Source organism: Osmia bicornis, chromosome 11, assembly GCF_907164935.1.
Source record: "Osmia bicornis bicornis chromosome 11, iOsmBic2.1, whole genome shotgun sequence".
Classification (NCBI taxonomy): Eukaryota; Metazoa; Arthropoda; class Insecta; order Hymenoptera; family Megachilidae; genus Osmia; species Osmia bicornis.
Window position 1 is genome coordinate 9817264 of NC_060226.1, and position 18426 is coordinate 9835689.

Genomic DNA, 18426 nt, shown 5'->3' on the forward strand with positions numbered 1-18426 from the left:
GAATAGTATGGCGTGCGTTATCCTCATGGAAATAGGGTAATGGATTCACTAAATTTCGAGGAAATCCCCCATTTAGTTAAATTAACGCGCAACCCTGAACAACTTTTGTTAAGAACTTCTCGCGGTTAGACATTTTCCCTCACTATTATATATACATACTTACATATGTATATACATTAATATTCAATTCGGTTTTTTTTCTAGGCATTACTATACAGATGCAGATAATTTTATTCGGTATAATTTATATACATAAAATTGTATGAATTTTTTTCTATAATTAAGAGCAGTTACAAGAATATTTTATAAAATGTGTAATAATATAATATAGATAACTCTGATATATCCATATAGATAAAGTAAAATATTCCATATTTTTCAAATGTTTACGTTATAATATTTGTAATAATTTGATGTAACATGAATCATTACCGCGATAACTTCGTATCGTATATGTATACACTACACACATACATAACCTGAAGAAATATCAATATATATTATATATATTACGTATCTATTTCAAGTACCCATGCAAGGTTTAAATAATAGATTGTATATATCTACAAAATGGGGTTAATAAAATAATTATGACGAAATACAAATGCCATTTATTATGCTCGTTGCATGGATGGAAATGATAAAAGATCGGATAAATAGATGAAAATGTATTAAAGAAATTTTAAAATAAAAAGATTACAGTATGGAGGATTTAAAGTCTAAATTTTTGGTCTTATTAATAAGCAGGTAATCAACCTTATACTACTATTATTATAACTAAACATTATTTATTTATGTGATCAAGACCTGAGTACAACTATTTTCTTTCTTTCATCTTCTTATTCTTTAGGTTATGTTGCTTGATTTTCAATATGTTTTTTATGAAATGTATATTGTATATTGTATATAGTTTATATTATTGTTCAGAATACAACCAAGATTCCACTTATGGGTTTACATCCGGATCTCCTCGATCCATCTGAATCTCAGAAACTGGATAACATACAATCAGAAGTTGATCAGTCGACAGGGAATGAACCTATTCCTGACCAAGATATATTAGAATCCATAGAAAAGATTTATTTTAATACAGACCACAATTTTGATGCCTCTAGATACGAATTAGAAAAGCAACCAAAAGTATTGCATCCAAAGAAATTGAAAAAAGTTATAAGAAATTGAAACAGCAACATCAAGTTGTATCAAGAAAGTTTTACAACTTATTTACAGAGCAAACTGCTTGTAAGAAAGAATTTGACAAAATTTTGTTGATACAAGAACAATTGGCAAGATGTATTAGAAATATGTAGAATGGGAAGGGCAGATCTTAAATTAGCTGAAAGACAGTTTACAACAGCTAGCTTAGGAATATTAGCAAATTATCAAAAAAGACAAATTGTAGAAGAATTGTTGAATAATTTGAATACCATAAAAACATTGGTAAGTATTTTTTATTTTAATTTGGATCATTCATTGTATGAAAATATAATAAAATAATAATAATAATAATAATAATAATAATAATAATATATTTTTTAGCAACGTACGGAGATCGTTGCAAGAGCTATTAAATGAAAAAATTATCCCGAGCAATCTCATTACTTTTAGAATGTCAAAGTGCTGCGCAAACTTATAAACATTTTCACTGCATTGCTGCTTTTAAACGGAAATTACAAGACATTTTAGAACAAGCAGAGGAAGCTTAGATGTTACGCTCTCAAAGATGGTACACAGTTCGATGTAACGATATACACGTCCATACAAGAAGCTTATACTCTTTTAGGAAAAACTCAATCGGCAATGGATCAGCTGCATATGCACTTCACCGCTGCAATTCATAATACTGGCTTTGCAGTTGTTCATTCCTTACGCAGGTGGTGACACGAAGAGGCAATACAAGCAGCTTTGTCAGTCGGTGCCTCGTGAATGTTGCATCGCTTGTCTAACAGAATTGTGTAAATCATTGTGGACGATATTAAGTTCTTACTATTTGATAGGTAAATTGGCACAATACTCAAGAGAATAAGCTCAAGTTTGACATTAAAGATGTGGAAGAAACTTTTAATCAACAATATGTAAAGCATAAACTAGAAAACAGTATGATTCGAGTATGGCATGACGTAGAAATAAAAATATCAATATTTTTAATGAATGTCGATTTAACTTACATTAAATTTGACAGTTTGTACAAGTTTTAGATATAGTTAACAGGTTAATAGAAATTGGAGAAGAATTGTGTGGCTTTAAGTCAGGAAAACTTGCAAGAATCGAGTAAGGAAGCAATCCTTGTCATATTTGTCCCCACTATCATGCATCAAGGCTAGATGAACTTAGAATATTTTTAGAGAACGATGGATGGGAGCTGTGTCCTGTTAACCTAATTTGTAGCAACGCAATTCAGGAATTCAAAAGTTTAAAACCATCGCTCAATAGTTGTAAAGTTTGGAACAATGTAGACAATTCTAACGTTAACGAGAATGAATAGTACCATGGGAATAGAATGGATTCAAAAATATTTAGAAGGAGGCACGTCTCCGTTTGCCATAGGTTTAGATGATACGATGGATGAAGATATTTTGATAAACAGCGAGGGTATGACGATATTTTTATAATACTAGCAGTTATTATTTCGTCCTTATAATATATTTTATATTTTATATGTATAATTTTTAGGATAATTCACCAGCCTATTTTTCCGATGAAATCCGACCGACGATATTCCTGATGATTGAAACGGGAATACGTGACGATTCGGATCACAAGTTAAAACTAATAAAAAAAAATGTAAATTGAAGCAATCAGGACCTATGGTTACAAAAACCACGCTAAGCATATTGCGTGTTTGCGGAAAGTATTTACAGATGTCTAGACTTTTGCGTTCACTCGCCGGTCAATGTCATACAAAGTATGATACAATTTTATGAATTATGCTTTTATACGGTACATTTATTCTTCACCTCGGATCTTGTAAGTTTCCACTGCTCGTTGGTCATAAATGAAAATTAATTAATTATCAATAATAAATAATCATCTTTTCCAGCAAATAAATAGTGACTCTTTATACAGTCCAAAATTGAAATTGTCATTGGCAAGAATTAAAGAGAACTTGATCATTTGTGAAACTGATACCGAAGATAATATTAAGTTAAATTCGGATAAAGTGCGACAACCACAGCTTTCTTCTATTGTAAATTTACACAAACCAGAAGAACTGCACGGTCTAATGGAACGTATTGTCGCAGTGGAATCTCTAATATTTTTAGGACAACAATACGAAAGTTTAAAACCCTATTTGGAACATTTAATCGGTGCTAGTCCACAACGTGGTTTCCTTCATCAATTTTATATGCAAACGATAGCATCAACGGTAGATCTAAGGAAACCAGTGTATATGGCTGTCGCGTCGCAAGACTTTGATGTGGCAAATATCTTAAATTAATGAATAAAGTTAACTGGGAGGTAACGGATGTTATTCTCAACATAGTGGATATATTGACACATTACTTCAGGTATTTATTCTTTCGTTGTACAAATCAAAAGTTTTCAAACTCTTACAATGAAAAATTAATGTTATACATAGGATATATGTATTTTAAAACGAAAGATTGAGTGACATTGGAAGTTTGTCTTCCTTTAGCCGATCAAGTATTATAATGCTATTTGGGAAAATATTGCCCAACTAATCACCCATACTTTAGTCGAAGGGGTATGTACCGTTTTTAAACAATCTACATGTACTTTACTCTATAATAACGTTTATACCTATAAAATTTTTAATCACAGATATTCTAAGGCTAAAAAATGTACAAACGGAGGTAGAGCATTGATGCAACTTGATTTTACACAGTAAATCAAAGTTGAGGACGATAACTGGTTTAAGACCGATGCGCATAGAGAATACGTGAATCGTATATTAAAGCCTATTATCTTCCAGAAAATCGTTTAGAAAAATGGATAAAAGAGCATAAGGTATTTAAACACTCTATAGATAGACGCAATTATCTTATACGTATTACTGACGATGAATTAAAATTTATCTTCTTAATATTTACTTTATAGGAATATTCTATTAAGCACTTGATCGGTTTGATTTCTTCAGGCATGTCAGAATAAACAAAAAAACTCGGCAACGTTTATAGCGTCTTATAGAAGAGCAGCGACCCGACTAGATAGCATAGAGCTATACATTACAGCACAACTAAGATTATGTTGAAATAGAAATTACATAAAATATCATTTTTTTTAAGTACTAACAGAAACTTATTAGAAAGATTTTTTTTTGTTTTTTTTTGCATCCCTATAGTAAGTCAGCTAATTGAACAATTCATGTTGCAAATACTAGAACATAGTTTCATATAATTGAAGATATATAGTGATAAAATTCAAAATCTTTAATTCTAATCTAACCACATCGTTAAATAGTATAAACGAATCTCACAACCGAAACTTTTAATTAGATACATGTTATATTATTATTATGGAATGTACAAATTTATTATTGAAATCTCGAACGTATTAAGCAAGATACTGAATAAAAGATATTAAGACATTTTAATCTCAAACATTAGTGTTACAGCATCTGTTAACAGATATTATTTTATATTTGATCTTTTAATTTAATTATTATGAAGCAAAGTAATGTAAATAATTTTTTAATCATCGTTCATTTTATAGTTATTACATATAAAATATAATGATTGAAAATATTTTGTTAAATACATAGATATACATAAATATATTGTTATGATTTAATATCTTTTAATTATACAATGCTATCTTTCCATTTGAAATGTTTATTTGAACACGTGGAATCTTATATTTTGAGACAGTACTGTTATAATTTAAAGGTGTCTTTATTATACAAATAATAATAATAATGATAATAATAATAATAATAATAATAATATACAAGTACATATATTTTTTTCTGGGTTTGTCAGTTTCCAATTTTGTAAAAATTATTTACTATAGCGTAAACATACAGTATATTTTACTAGAAACCAAAAAAATTCTGCTGCACCTTTTCATCAGTTGCTATTCATGAAAATATTTAAAATTCTGGCGCGTTTGATAATCGTTACAAAATTATCTGGAATAATTATCAATTAACACAAGTATTGTACGATATGTGTTGTAATCCATTTCAAGCGAATTTTGTAAAATAAAAAAAAAATAAAAAAAAATTTGAAAATCTTTATAAAAAGTAGAATAATTCCTTCAGGTAGGTGCGTTAAGAACTCTCTGGCTAGTAGTGTAAGTCAGCGTTCTTAATCCTGAAATTGGGCTAATATAAGGACAGTCGCACCTCCTAAATCTACGTATTCGTTCTGTAAAAGACATATGAAACACGATTTTTGAATAATTTTTTTGTTAATTATATAAAACGAATATCAATCTATGGAGTACTAAGATGTTAAGAAACGCTGACAATTGTATTGAAGTAACCGATTTTCTTCTTTACTCCAAAGCGTTTTATATCGAGCCCCTGCATTCTGAATGGCCCCTGTTAAAACAAATTGTTGGAAAATGTAGAGGATATATGTCTATGAACAATTGAACAATACTAAATGCTTATTTTGACAATAAATTTAGCTGAAAAATGTTAATTGCTGGATATTATGGGTTGAGGATGTGATCTTTTTAAGCAAAATCGAATTCTCATACTGTACATGTGTCTTCATTGATTCATACTGAGCAGAGAATGAATAAATATGTGCTATTAGATGAAATTCACCTTTCTGTCTTTGTATTGAAAACATTACTAAAAATATCTACTTCAAATTATTTATCGTTTGTTGTAGGATTCACTTACTTCAGGCTTTGGATATTTCTCAAAGAAATTTGTACTCTACGGTTATAAAATGTTTCTTACGTATTACAATGCCTCTCTACGATAATTATAAAGACAATTTTAATTATTTCAATTGGATAACATCTATAATGCAAACTAGATTTTCATTAGTTATAAATTTATTTACTATTAATGAACCTTATATCACGGAGTATTAGTTTCTGAGTTTAAATAAAGCTTATTGCCAAAATTTACTTGATTATTAATATCAAAATACATTTTTCTTTAAACAATAATTATTCTCCAGTAAAACTATAATATTTGTATATTATAATTATTTTGTATTTCTTCTGTTTTTAATCTGAAGGAAAACAAACATGACACAACGTTATAATAATTTTATATGAGCACAAAAGTTAATAATATATAGTATAAATACATGTAACCATAGAGCACTGTTTAATACTAGAAACACATTAAACTAAAAATTACATTAATTCTCTTTCCAAAGCCTGTTTATGGCTTTAAATATCAGTTAATTACTTTGCACATTATATTTCATCAAATACGATACTTAAACGTTAATGGTACGGATGCCGAGAAAAAGAATCTGACGAACTTATATTTGTAATAATCATCATTGTTCGTTTTATGTAAAAGTAGTACAATTTGTTAAAATTCTAGTATCTTAATGTAAATGTGGAATGCAATACAACATTAATATAGAAACAGAGTGAAAGGAGTAACTCATCGGTATTACTCTGTTTTTAATACTATGCAAGTACAAAACTTGTAGAAAACAAGAAATTCAGTGATGATTTAATTTTGTTTCTTTAATCAATAATGCGAATATTGATAACTATATGTTCCACTCTTATTCTACACATTGTTTTACGTATTAAAAGAAAAGAAAAGAAAAGAAAAGAAAAGAAAAGAAAAGGAAAAAAAATAAATAAACAAAGTGATATAAAATGCGAATAAAACATTGTCTGACTCTTTTCCTTCTGACCTAATCCTAGTTTTGCGTTATTCAATCGCTTAACGTGTAAAAAACATTGGCAGATTTAATGTAGTTACGTTAATAGTAACATTGTTCCTGTTTTCACGTTTCTTTTTTTTTTCTTTTTTATTTTGTTTCTTTTTGAGCTGGTATTTATTGAACCCCATGGCTTACCATTTGTGCGTACTGAACAACCCGATTTGTATGTATAAGTGTACCCTTATACGTTAAATATTTTCATTAAATTTTAATGAAATTAAAGATAAAAATGCATATCAAACTATCAAAAGCTTTCCGAAAACGGGCCGATTGATATACAGTTTAAAAAAAGTTATCCAATTGGAAGAAGACAATTGTTAAAAAAGGACAAATGAAAACTGTTAATACATATAAAGAACAAAGTTGTAAGAAAGATTTGTCAATGAATAATATTTGGTGCTATATAAAGCCACTAATGTAAGTGCTTTGAATGTTTACTCACATATATCAACGGGATTATATGTATGAATATTATGTAATACATATTATATAGCACTGACAACAATCAGTGAAGAATCAAATTGTGTCCACCCTTTGGGCAATTTACTTTTAACGAATTATAATATAAATGAGAAGTTTTATACTGCAAAGATCATTATTTCTCTTTTGTTTAATGCATCCCTTGATACCACAAGTGGTTCACCATAATTTTTTATAATTGCTCCATACCGCGATACGAGCAAGTATGTATATATGTGTATATATATATATATATATATAATATATATAAATACATATAAATTATAATGAAATGCTGAACGTGATAATATTAATAATAATATTGCATTACTATTTCCACGAACTTTAATAAACAGTTAATAACAAAGTTTATACCATTTGGTACTTTGATAAATTTCTATTTGTATTATTACTCCTAGTACTGGAATGCACCATCCAATATTAATGGTTATTTACATTTCTGTTATATACTTAAAGTGATCGTTTCTCCTATGATCACAGATCATTATCAGTTGCATTATAGAGCCTCTACATGATAAATAAAAGTAAAATACAAAGCAAACGTACATTCCTGGTATGTAGTTAATTGATGAAAAATAAATATTTGCTCATAATTTATGATTACTGGTCAACCAAGTAAGGCCTTCGTAAAGCCCATCTCCAGTTGTGGCACATGATGGTTGACATACCAATTCCTGTCTCGTATCCTAGTTAAACCCCAGCTTTTCTTGTATCTCGTGTGGTTTCATTGCTAAGAAAGTTAATAAATGATATAAAGTACAAATTATATATGAAATATATTATGAAATAATATATAACGATCAAACGTTCTATATTCACCATCTGGAAGATCTTGTTTATTTGCAAAAATTAAAATAATAGCATCTCGCATTTCTCTATCGTTTATAATTCGATGAAGTTCTTGACGCGCTTCATCGATTCGATCTCTATCGGCGCAATCTACTACAAAATAAGACCTGCGTTCAGTATAATAATGACGCCAAAGTGGACGTATTTTATCTTGTCCACCTACATCCTAAAACACAATGAATCATTAGAAATTTAAAAGTTTCAAATACTTTGTACAGACATTTCAAATAGTACTACCCAAACATTGAACTTAACATTTTTATAGGTAACTGTTTCTACATTGAATCCTACCGTCGGTATAGTAGTTACAGATTGCCCTAATTAAGTTTATATAGTATTGCTGATACGTAATTAAGGAAATGTTACAAAGTAAACACAGAATTCCTATTTAATTAAAAAGTCTCATACACAAAGAAGTATTGTATATACGAAGGATACTAGTTTTACCAGCAGCATCCAATCCTAGCATAAGAATTCGCATCTCCTTGTTGCCAAAGATTTTTGACAACAATTTGCCCATCTTGCCAGCTGCTTTCTAGGCACCTGGCACCTACATTTTATAAATATTACCATTTAATTTTAATAGGAATATGATCTCTTGGTTCATGAAATTTTTATGTATCGTAATATGATGTTTTATGAAAACTACTCGAGTCTTTGTTAACATACGTCTAAAATACTTAACAATATTGTTCTTCATTATTTTAAGAACTTTTGTAAAAAACATTGAAAATAGTACATATATACATACAAGTAGAACATTTTATGAATTTCTAACCTCTATATAAAATTTGTTGTACTCTGAATTAAGAGCAACAGTTTAATGAACTATGCAAATGAAATATTACTGAAATAAGAAAAATTCAAGGACATTTTTTATAACTCATCAAAATCTCACAAATGAAATTTAAATAAACATATATTGGTAAAGTCATAGCATTATAAATAAATGTGGGATGTATTCTGGCAATAGTTGAATTTATTGTAAAAATTTGTGATAAGATGATATCTGAATGAGAAAGTACCCAACAGTTGTCACGACAAACAGATTAATTGGTCGTGCAACTTGCATGACAATCGATGAGGAATTTTTGAAAAAATCCTTCAAGTCAGCAATATCAAAGGAGTGTGTACTTGAAGCAAACACGAATGTAACTCACCGAAATACATTTACAAAAAGCGAATACTTTATCATGAACGCGTAGATATATCACATCACTACACATAACTTATTATTACAGCCGTAATATCGCTACAGCATTACCAGAAACGTTATTTAGGTAGGTGCAGCATGATGTCTCTTCGTAAGTTACAAGCAAACACGCATGCATGTAACTTGAACGAGATATTCAGATTACTTTTGGATGCATTCAATTCTGACAGAGAATTTCGAGCGCCACCACATGTTACGAATTATTACTAATTCGTTATTGGCAGCACATTTAAAATTTTGACATTTCATTATAATTCAACTTGATTTTATGTTTTTCTCGATACTACATAATTATACGAAATAAACTTTGAATAAACTGATGATATATGTATAAGTAGTTGCGTAAATAAGTGCATGTAAAATTTACAAAATACTTTGTAAATTTAAATATATTTCCTACTTAAACACAAATAAAACAATTAAAATTAATAAATGCATACACTTAGAGGCTATTGTAAACAAACTTTAATTTGTCTTCATTCAAAATATGTATGTATGTATATCTTATAAATTTTATTATGCGTTTTTTAATCCTAGTATACGCATGCGCGTATGAGTAATCAACTGATCAACAAAAAGTTAATATTTTTTTTTCGATAAATTATATCAAATTTTACAATTTTTTTATAACTATCTTTGATATTATGTGTCTTTAATCATGAACATTTTCTACCCCGATAAAAAGATGTTACATAAGGAAATAAATGATAAATAAATCGCAAATAAATTACAATCTTTTTTTTTTTTTTTTAGTTTAATATTAAATTCACTGTTATTTAATAGACAAATGCGAATTAATGTTGATGTGTTTATACAGTACCAACACATCATACGTGCATAACACTATACACATAGCATACATATGTATACATATATATATGCATAGGAATGTAAGGTTGCCTTTCGTATCTTCACCTCCAACCTTTCACTTTTCCTCTGTATCCTGCATTGGTGGTAAGAGATGATTTTAATAGTTTTTATAAAAACATTGGAATATTTTAATTTCCTAGTTGTGTCTTATTGATAGACGGCTACACAAATCGTTAATAACATTGCGCTTTAAGAACAAGGTTACGATCTTGGTATTTGATTGAAGCTGTATAGGAAAATAAACATGATTTTTCACGGTCGGTGTACGTTTGTCCAAACAAAATATGCTAGAGAAGAAAAGGAGAACTACAAGAGGCTGGAAGGGCGAGAGGGGCCGATAAGAGAAATCAAGTCAAACGTGCTACGTGGAATCGTGAAAGTGAAGGTGCACTTCACTCTACCTGAGTTGGGTTAGGTTTCTTTAACTGGGCGTAACCGAGAACGTTATAATGGAATCTCTTCGAACGAAACTGGCCGAGTATGGCCAAGAACACTTACTCAAATTCTGGGATCAGCTGTCAGATAAAGAAAAAGATTATCTTTATCAGGACATCTCCAAGTTGGACCTTATGGAAGTGACATCATATTTTCAAAAGGCAATGTATGCTTCATCTTGCATGCTTAAAAATACCTTGGATGATAAAGTATCTCCTATACCTAAAGAGAGTATCGCGTCAATCAAATCTACCAATAAGAAGCAGCTCAAAGCATACGAGAAATTAGGATTACAAGAGATAGCTAATAGTCGTGTAGGTGTATTGCTTATGGCTGGTGGCCAAGGTACTCGATTAGGAGTATCTTATCCTAAAGGCATGTACAATGTTGGATTACCCTCAGGAAAAACTTTGTTTCAACTACAAGCTGAAAGAATACTTTGTTTACAAATATAGCAGAAAATGAATGTGGGAAGAGAGGAGAAATAACCTGGTACGCATATTGTTTAAACATACTCGATGATCGATGAATTGTTTATACGTGAAACAATTGAAATACTGGCGATTTTATTGTTAGGTACATATTAACCAGCGAAGCTACTCATGATACAACTCTTAATTTTTTATGTAAGCATAATTATTTTGGTTTAAAAAGAGGTAAATGTTAGAGCTTTCAAGCAGGGTATGTTGCCCGTGTTTTACATTTGATGGAAAAATCATTTGGACGAAAATATAAAGTTTCAAGGCACCGGATGGAAATGGAGGTTTATATAGAGCTCTGACAGTAGAAGGAATATTGGATGATATGGCACGACGTGGAATCCATAGTGTGCACGTTCATTCAGTTGATAACATTTTGATGAAAGTAGCAGATCCTGTTTTTTTAGGATACTGTCTATCTTCGTCTACCGATTGTGGAGTTAAAGTTATAGAAAAATCTTCACCGAATGAATCGGTTGGAGTTGTGTGTAAAGTACGTTTGTATAATACGTTTGTATTATTAATACTATTACTATTACTATTACTATTGTTACTGTTACTCTTATTGTAGGTGATGGTATCTATCAAGTCGTTGAATACAGTGAAATTTCAAAAGAGACAGCTGAATTACGTTAATACGATGGACAACTAGTATACAATGCTGCAAATATATGTAATCATTATTTCACTGTAGACTTTTTACGTGCAGTTGCTAATACTTATGAACAGGAAATGGATCTTCATATTGCTAAGAAACAAATCCACATACGTTGACGATGATGGGAATAGAGATTTACCTACATCTCCAAACGGCATTAAAATTGAAAAATTGTATTGATGTGTTCAAATTGCCAAAACAACTAGCGGTCTGGGAGGGAATTCGCGAAGAAGATTTTAGCCCTCTTAAAAACGCCGATTCTGCTGGTCAAGATTGTCCAAGCACTGCACGTACGATGTGCTTAAGCTACACAAAAAATGTTATTAAATGCTGGAGCATCAAATGTGATAAACGACGTAGAGGTATCTCCTCTATTGTCGTATGCAGGAGAGAACTGAGTCATCTAAAAGGACAATCGTTTGAAGGTCCTTACGTAGTGGAATAATTCAATTGCGTTAACATATTTTGAGACATTATCACGTAATGAGATTATTTTCATACTTGTCAATATAGTCTTAAAATTATCATAAAAATATGATTTTTACTTTTCTGTGATTTAATGATAAAATTTAGGTTAAAAAGATTTTAATGCTTTATGTACATTTTGTCTTAGTAATACAAAGACATTATTTAGATTAAAATTAATTATGAAATTCAAATCGCGTTATGTATATGATTTTCGTATAAAGAAAAAATAGATTTAAAGCAATATTTGCATAAATATTTTAACATTCCTCATGTTCTTAAGTATTACATTATTTGTAATGTTTTTAATTGTACCATAAGTATCGAAAATTTATAGTTGTAAGAAACATAATAAAATTTCTGTATTTTGACAATATTTATACTATTTTTATATAATTAGTGTGAACACAATAAAAAATTCAAAGGATTTATATAGGTATGTACATAAGTGCATACATAGTATGTACTTCATACTTTCGAATGATTTGCACCCATATCTTTTTATGTTTATTCCTAGTTTATTAACAAGCATCAAATGTACATACATATCTGTCTGTGCAAAAGATGCATTCAACATTACATTTGTAAAAACATAATTCAATGATACATGCATACATGCATATATAGGCATTTCCAAGGAAACTGCAATATTACATACATATTTATGTAAGTAGGTACATACATAAATACATACAGGGATGTGACACCCCACCACTTGAATATAAATGTTTCTAGAAACTAAGGTTTTGAGAATTCCTATTGGTACTTTGTAATTCCCTTTTGTAACTTAATGCATATAGGTTGGTATCCTGTAATAGGTCACTTTGAATTTGAATCGTTAAAGAAAACGGTTGCTGTACAAGAAAGTGTAAATGTATATAAAGCACTAATCATGTAAAAAACGAATCATGTCTACTAATATAGAAGAAATTGCCAAATTTTATATGAATGTAATTTGTATGATAAAAGTTATGAAGAAGGATTTGATGTGATTGAAAATAATTCTATAGAAGATGTGAAGACAGACATTGAAAAATTGTTTGCAATTTACAGTGTAACATAGGAAGTGTTGAATATGCAAATCTAAATAAAATGTTGGCTGTTTGTTATTTAAAGGTATTACTGATCGTTATATTGTACTATTATTAAAATATAAATCATGTTTGTAATTTGTAGATAAATAATGAACTGAAAGCTATATGTCACCTAATCGAGTCGCCTGCAGTGAACTTCGTCAGCATATACTGCACAGATATGTAAAACAAGAGATGCGTGAGTCAATTTTAAATTCACAGCAGGTTTATGGACTTAAATCTTCTTATGTTGAATTCAACATAAATAATACAAATAATGTAGATAATTTACAACAATGCTCTGTGATCTCCCCAAAGGTAAATTATTAAAAGTATAATTTAAATGTTATAAATACATTAAATACATGTGTATCTTTTTTCATGTATAGAATGGTATGTAATTCAAATCACTAGCCAGTACAAGTCTCCAAGTATTTCTGAATATAACAAAACATTAAAATCCAATGCACGAGATACATCTACCATATTACAACAGGAACTGAGGAATCAAAACCGATATGTATAACATTACCAAAACCTAAATTAGATTCTTCATATGATATCTGTTACGAAATTCAGAGTTGCTTTCTAGTAATAGATCAGAACTTGAAGCTACTTATACAAACAGTGAATTGTATTGGAAAATGAGAGGGAGGCAAAACATAAGTATGAAGGTATTTCAATCTTTCCTAAGTGTATTTCTACTAAATTCCATTACCATGGAATCTTTTATGCACTTGTTGTATATGTAGTACATGTTTAAGACTGCTATACAACGCATTAGAACATTCATGGTTACGAGAATGGAGAGTTTTGTTTATGGCAGATCCGATAGACAAACAGGATTTAGTAATGGACATTTCACAAATGATTGATAAACTTATATCTGGTTGTAGAAGATTGTAAGTAAAATTTTGAATTAATAACTTTTTATGTTTTTAACCATCCTATTTATTAATTATTTGCCACAGGAAAAATATGCCGGAAAGGTCTAGATGGTTGTTAAAAAAAATTGCACTAGCAGCATGTTTTCTTACAAGGGAAGAAATAGCCCGTGCGGTAATGTATGTGTTACCCGATCATGACAGACTTGCTAAGAATATTATATTGTCTATATATGGACAAATTATCCTGTATAGAAGAATGAAAGATGCAATTAGAAAAACATTAGTGTGATTGTTGATGAAGTAAGTTTGTAATCTTGTCATCATAAAATATGATGATAACAATCTTAGTATTTTCTAGCACATGGATTATATACCATTTTGAATCTATGGAAATTTTGAAATGTCATCCTGTTACTCGTTTTCCATCACTGCATATTGCATATGCTTTATTTAAAGAACATGAAGTACAATGGAAAATGGCTGTAAGATAATAAAGTTAAAAATGATATGGGTACCTGTATAGTCAATCCATCAGGTAATTGATTAAAATGGAAAACCGTATGAGATTGTTCATTGAATATTGGTTACCACAATGAAAAGCTGGTATAACGTTGAAACCTCGAGAAGACGTTTTTGAAGATGCATTAATTAATCATGATATATAATGTAAGATTATTTTGGGTTGTTATTATTTCATTATTTACACAATGTCAAAGATACAATGTTTCTAGGTATAATGGCCATGGTAATGGAATGCAATACTTACCAGGAGAACAAATTGAAAACTCAGGGTGAAATCAATTGTTTTATTATTTGGCTGTAGTAGTGTAAAATTACTTACAGTAGGAGGACGTTATCCTCCGTATGGCATTTCAAATCAATACTTAATAGCTAGTAGGTAAAATACAAGCTTTTACAAATAAGTTGAACGAAATTACAAACAAGTAAGTTCATATTAAATATTTGATATCTTATTTTTAGTCCGTGTGTACTCGGTATGTTGTGGGAAGTTACAGATGCGGATATCGATAAAATGACTACAAATTTTATTAGTAACTGGATTCCATCACCGCTAAATAGGCCGTGGACTGATGTAGATATCAATATGTGGTGTGCGGGTACTTTAAGTTAGTATACAAAATTACAGAGTATCCTCTATTTCTTTATTTTTCAATTTTACTTTATTATTACAATAATTTTTCATTCGATTAGAATTTTTAAAAATACACCAAACAGCACACAAAACGTGCCTATAGAACCTGAGATGTTAAGGGCAGTAGCAAAATCCAAAAATGTCTGTTCTCAATACATGACTGCAGCTGCGATAGTAGTACGAGGACTACCAGTAAAGTTAATTTAAATTGTAAATATAAAAACGATATGAACATTAATTATATATAGTTGTAAAAATGCTGATAAAAACTTTTTTCTTTGTAAAATGTTTCGTAGTTTTGATCGCTGATTACGTTCAACGCGTGCCCTAAGAAATAGTATTGTCTTTAGTCACATGATTATTTGCGGCTCTGGCACGGAACTGGAAATATTCTTGTGAGGTAAACTTGACCTCCGTTAATATATAATTCGTCTTTAACAATTACCTCTTCACCGAGTACCGTTTGTACCCTCCATTCGTACCCAACGTCCTACAACGCTTCTCCTCCTACGATGGCACCTATCATAGTAATGTATCATATATATATTTGTTTAGAAACATGTATTAATACTGACGTCGAATAAGTATTATATGTTCACAGATTTTAATACTAAAATTTATAGCCATAATAAAATAAACAGATGTCATTGAATCTTAAATAATTTAAATCATATTGTTTTGGAAATTTACCCATCTAGCCATGCATGCTCTTTTATTACAGCTGCCTTAAGAATGGTGCTCCGTTTGATGCAACATCCATCAGATAACACACACCAGGACCAATTGTAACATTTGGTCCAATTCTACAATCTTTACCAATTTTTGCTGTTTCATCTATTAAACATTTCCTACAACACCTGGACCAGAGTACAATTTTTCTGGAATTTCTGTCTTAAAGATGTCAGGTACATACTCATTCCTATACAAAACATACAGAGTAGCACATACAAGCAATACGTACAAAAATATATTAAAATATGAATTTATACCTTTGAGGAAATCTTTCGGTTGTCCTACATCCATCCAAAATCCTGTTAATTCCATTGCAAATAATTCTCCATCTCGTGCCATATGGGGAAAGACTTCTTTTTCTATTGCTTGTAGGCGTTAGCTCTATTCTTTTTAAGACACTTGGGTTAAAATCTACATACCTATAAAATTTACAATTAAGGTAACAAAATGATAAAGTTTGAGAAACTATCAATTTTTTAATTCGATATCAAAAACTGAGTACCTGCATTAATTTTATTAGAGATAAATTCTTGTGGTTTTTCTACAAAGCTCTCTATCTTTCCATCGTCGCCAAAACAACTACACCATATTTTGATGGTTCTTCAACTTTAGTACCAATTATAGTCCCTTCTTTACCATGATTTTTATGAAATTCTAATAACTGCCTGAATGGAAAATCACAAATGATATCAGAATTTAATACAAAGAATGGTTCATCCCCTGAACACAAAAGGTCATGTACAAGTGCAAGCGGGTCCTGCAGTACCAAGCTGGTTCTGGCTCGTGTGAAAATATTAAACGTACTCCTAACTTTTTAGCTTCTCACCTAAATCTTTTTCCATTTCTTTCCGCCACGATAAGATACAGCTAATATTACTTCTTTTACATTTGTTTCTACTGAAATTCAAAGATTATAATAAATATGTTTATAAAACAAATATGTTACAGGAGCATTCCATTGTACCAGAGCTTCTAATTTGATGTAAAAGCATCGGCTTATTAGCAAATTCAACCAATGGTTAGGTCGACATTAATGTAAGTGGTTCTTAATCTAGTTCCATATCCACCAACAAGAATTACTGCTCTCATTGTCCTAATTTCTTTCTTTTTCGTTGCATTACCCACTAACGATTTGATTCATTGTGTTATCACACAGGGTAAGAAAAAATTTTATTCTGTAAGAATAATATTCATGAAATTAAAAAGAATGTGAAAATAGAAATTAATAATTTTATTAGATAGTGTAACTTCATACGTAAAATTCTATTCGTAATTTTTGTTTTTTACAAATGCATAACTTTCAAAAAAAAACTAAGTTTGTATTAAAACACAACACGATTAAATCAACTATATATTTACTAATATTTATTTGTTAAATGTATTTCGTTATTAAGAATTTAATAAACATACATACAATAACATATGTAGCATCCACATATTAACACACTGGAGTCAAAAACAATTATTACTAATGAATATTGCCACGTAGGATTGTAATATCACGTAGATGTTACATATGTATGCACATAAATAGTGACACATGCACGCGATAAGAATACACGTATAATTATTAATACTAATGCAATCACACAATATCCCTTGTTACATATTATAGATGTATTTACGATGTTATTCTTATCGAAATTTCTATCTTTTGCCGTTCAGTAAATTTTAATACAATTGATATTGAACTATGTCATCTACCGTCAATAGTAACCATAATAAGCGCCATACTATCCCTTATTTGTCATACATATGACATAATTTAGACGAAAACTTAATATAATATAAAATGAAATGTAAACTGTAATTGAATGAAAAAAAAAAACGAAATCCGTATTTTTTTATTTATGCAAATTTGATATAACAAGTTCTTGATAATTAATATGATATTTTTTTAAAGATATGTATAATATATATTGTATATACATACATGCAGGTTATGCTATGAGTTATGTTTACCTTGTTTAAATATTTTGCTTTTGATCATCTTTTTTAATTTCACGGACCGGTCAAACGAAAATGTAAGTAGTTATTGATTTCTTTGAAATCGTTTGTCATGTCTTTTCAAGAATTTTCCAAGTTTTCGCTGTTAAAATGTTGTGCATGGATGTAAAATCGATCTTAATGGCATTTATAGTTAAATGTAATATATAAAAGATGTATGTACAATACATATATCGTATTAATTAGAAAGACTAAATGAGAAATGTTAAACATAAAACGTGAAAGCAACCATATTTTGTGCACATTTCATATATGCTAAAGCGAATTTTCATTAATAGTGAATTGTAAAATGTTT

General features: G+C 29.6%; 5 protein-coding genes across 5 annotated transcripts; 3 read left to right on the forward strand and 2 right to left on the reverse strand.

Moving 5' to 3' along the window:
• Window positions 1-372: 372 nt before the first annotated feature.
• LOC114879183 (syndetin) lies at window positions 373-4658 on the forward strand. Its single transcript, XM_046287717.1, is given in 23 exon segments — window positions 373-722; window positions 725-747; window positions 928-1147; window positions 1150-1286; window positions 1288-1440; window positions 1540-1585; window positions 1588-1698; window positions 1701-1724; window positions 1727-1866; window positions 1868-1996; window positions 1998-2175; window positions 2178-2478; window positions 2480-2596; window positions 2676-2703; window positions 2706-2888; window positions 2890-2967; window positions 3041-3434; window positions 3437-3469; window positions 3472-3509; window positions 3581-3905; window positions 3908-3969; window positions 4060-4110; window positions 4113-4658. Coding segments are annotated over 23 exon segments (2847 nt in total). The 5' UTR covers window positions 373-703; the 3' UTR covers window positions 4170-4658.
• A 176-nt stretch (window positions 4659-4834) lies between these two features.
• Window positions 4835-9311, reverse strand: LOC114879199 (ADP-ribosylation factor 6). The gene is given in 8 exon segments (XM_046287804.1): window positions 4835-7974; window positions 7977-8007; window positions 8009-8040; window positions 8130-8325; window positions 8397-8482; window positions 8485-8499; window positions 8598-8709; window positions 9185-9311. Coding segments are annotated over 7 exon segments (519 nt in total). The 5' UTR covers window positions 8680-8709; window positions 9185-9311; the 3' UTR covers window positions 4835-7897.
• A 938-nt stretch (window positions 9312-10249) lies between these two features.
• Window positions 10250-11648, forward strand: LOC114879197 (UDP-N-acetylhexosamine pyrophosphorylase). The gene is made up of 2 exons (XM_046287763.1): window positions 10250-11169; window positions 11254-11648. The coding sequence occupies exon 1, from the start codon at window positions 10692-10694 to the stop codon at window positions 11130-11132; it is 441 nt and encodes a 146-aa protein (XP_046143719.1). The 5' UTR covers window positions 10250-10691; the 3' UTR covers window positions 11133-11169; window positions 11254-11648.
• A 284-nt stretch (window positions 11649-11932) lies between these two features.
• LOC114879196 (separin) lies at window positions 11933-16060 on the forward strand. The gene is given in 21 exon segments (XM_046287803.1): window positions 11933-12111; window positions 13204-13319; window positions 13322-13395; window positions 13456-13504; window positions 13507-13644; window positions 13647-13670; window positions 13742-13821; window positions 13824-13929; window positions 13932-14026; window positions 14117-14128; window positions 14130-14254; window positions 14324-14530; window positions 14588-14615; window positions 14617-14701; window positions 14704-14730; window positions 14733-14777; window positions 14780-14903; window positions 14968-15020; window positions 15023-15137; window positions 15221-15370; window positions 15452-16060. Coding segments are annotated over 21 exon segments (1980 nt in total). The 3' UTR covers window positions 15600-16060.
• LOC114879198 (mannose-1-phosphate guanyltransferase beta) lies at window positions 15398-17228 on the reverse strand. The gene is given in 15 exon segments (XM_046287764.1): window positions 15398-15798; window positions 15801-15855; window positions 15857-15911; window positions 16083-16161; window positions 16164-16235; window positions 16238-16276; window positions 16279-16311; window positions 16382-16487; window positions 16489-16543; window positions 16620-16695; window positions 16698-16893; window positions 16896-16976; window positions 16978-17021; window positions 17089-17167; window positions 17169-17228. Coding segments are annotated over 15 exon segments (1071 nt in total). The 5' UTR covers window positions 17214-17228; the 3' UTR covers window positions 15398-15742.
• Window positions 17229-18426: the final 1198 nt, after the last annotated feature.

Coding starts and splice junctions, on each gene's coding strand:
- LOC114879197 (XM_046287763.1), top strand. CDS start 10,692: ATGGAATCTCTTCGAACGAAACTGGCCGAGTATGGCCAAGAACACTTA.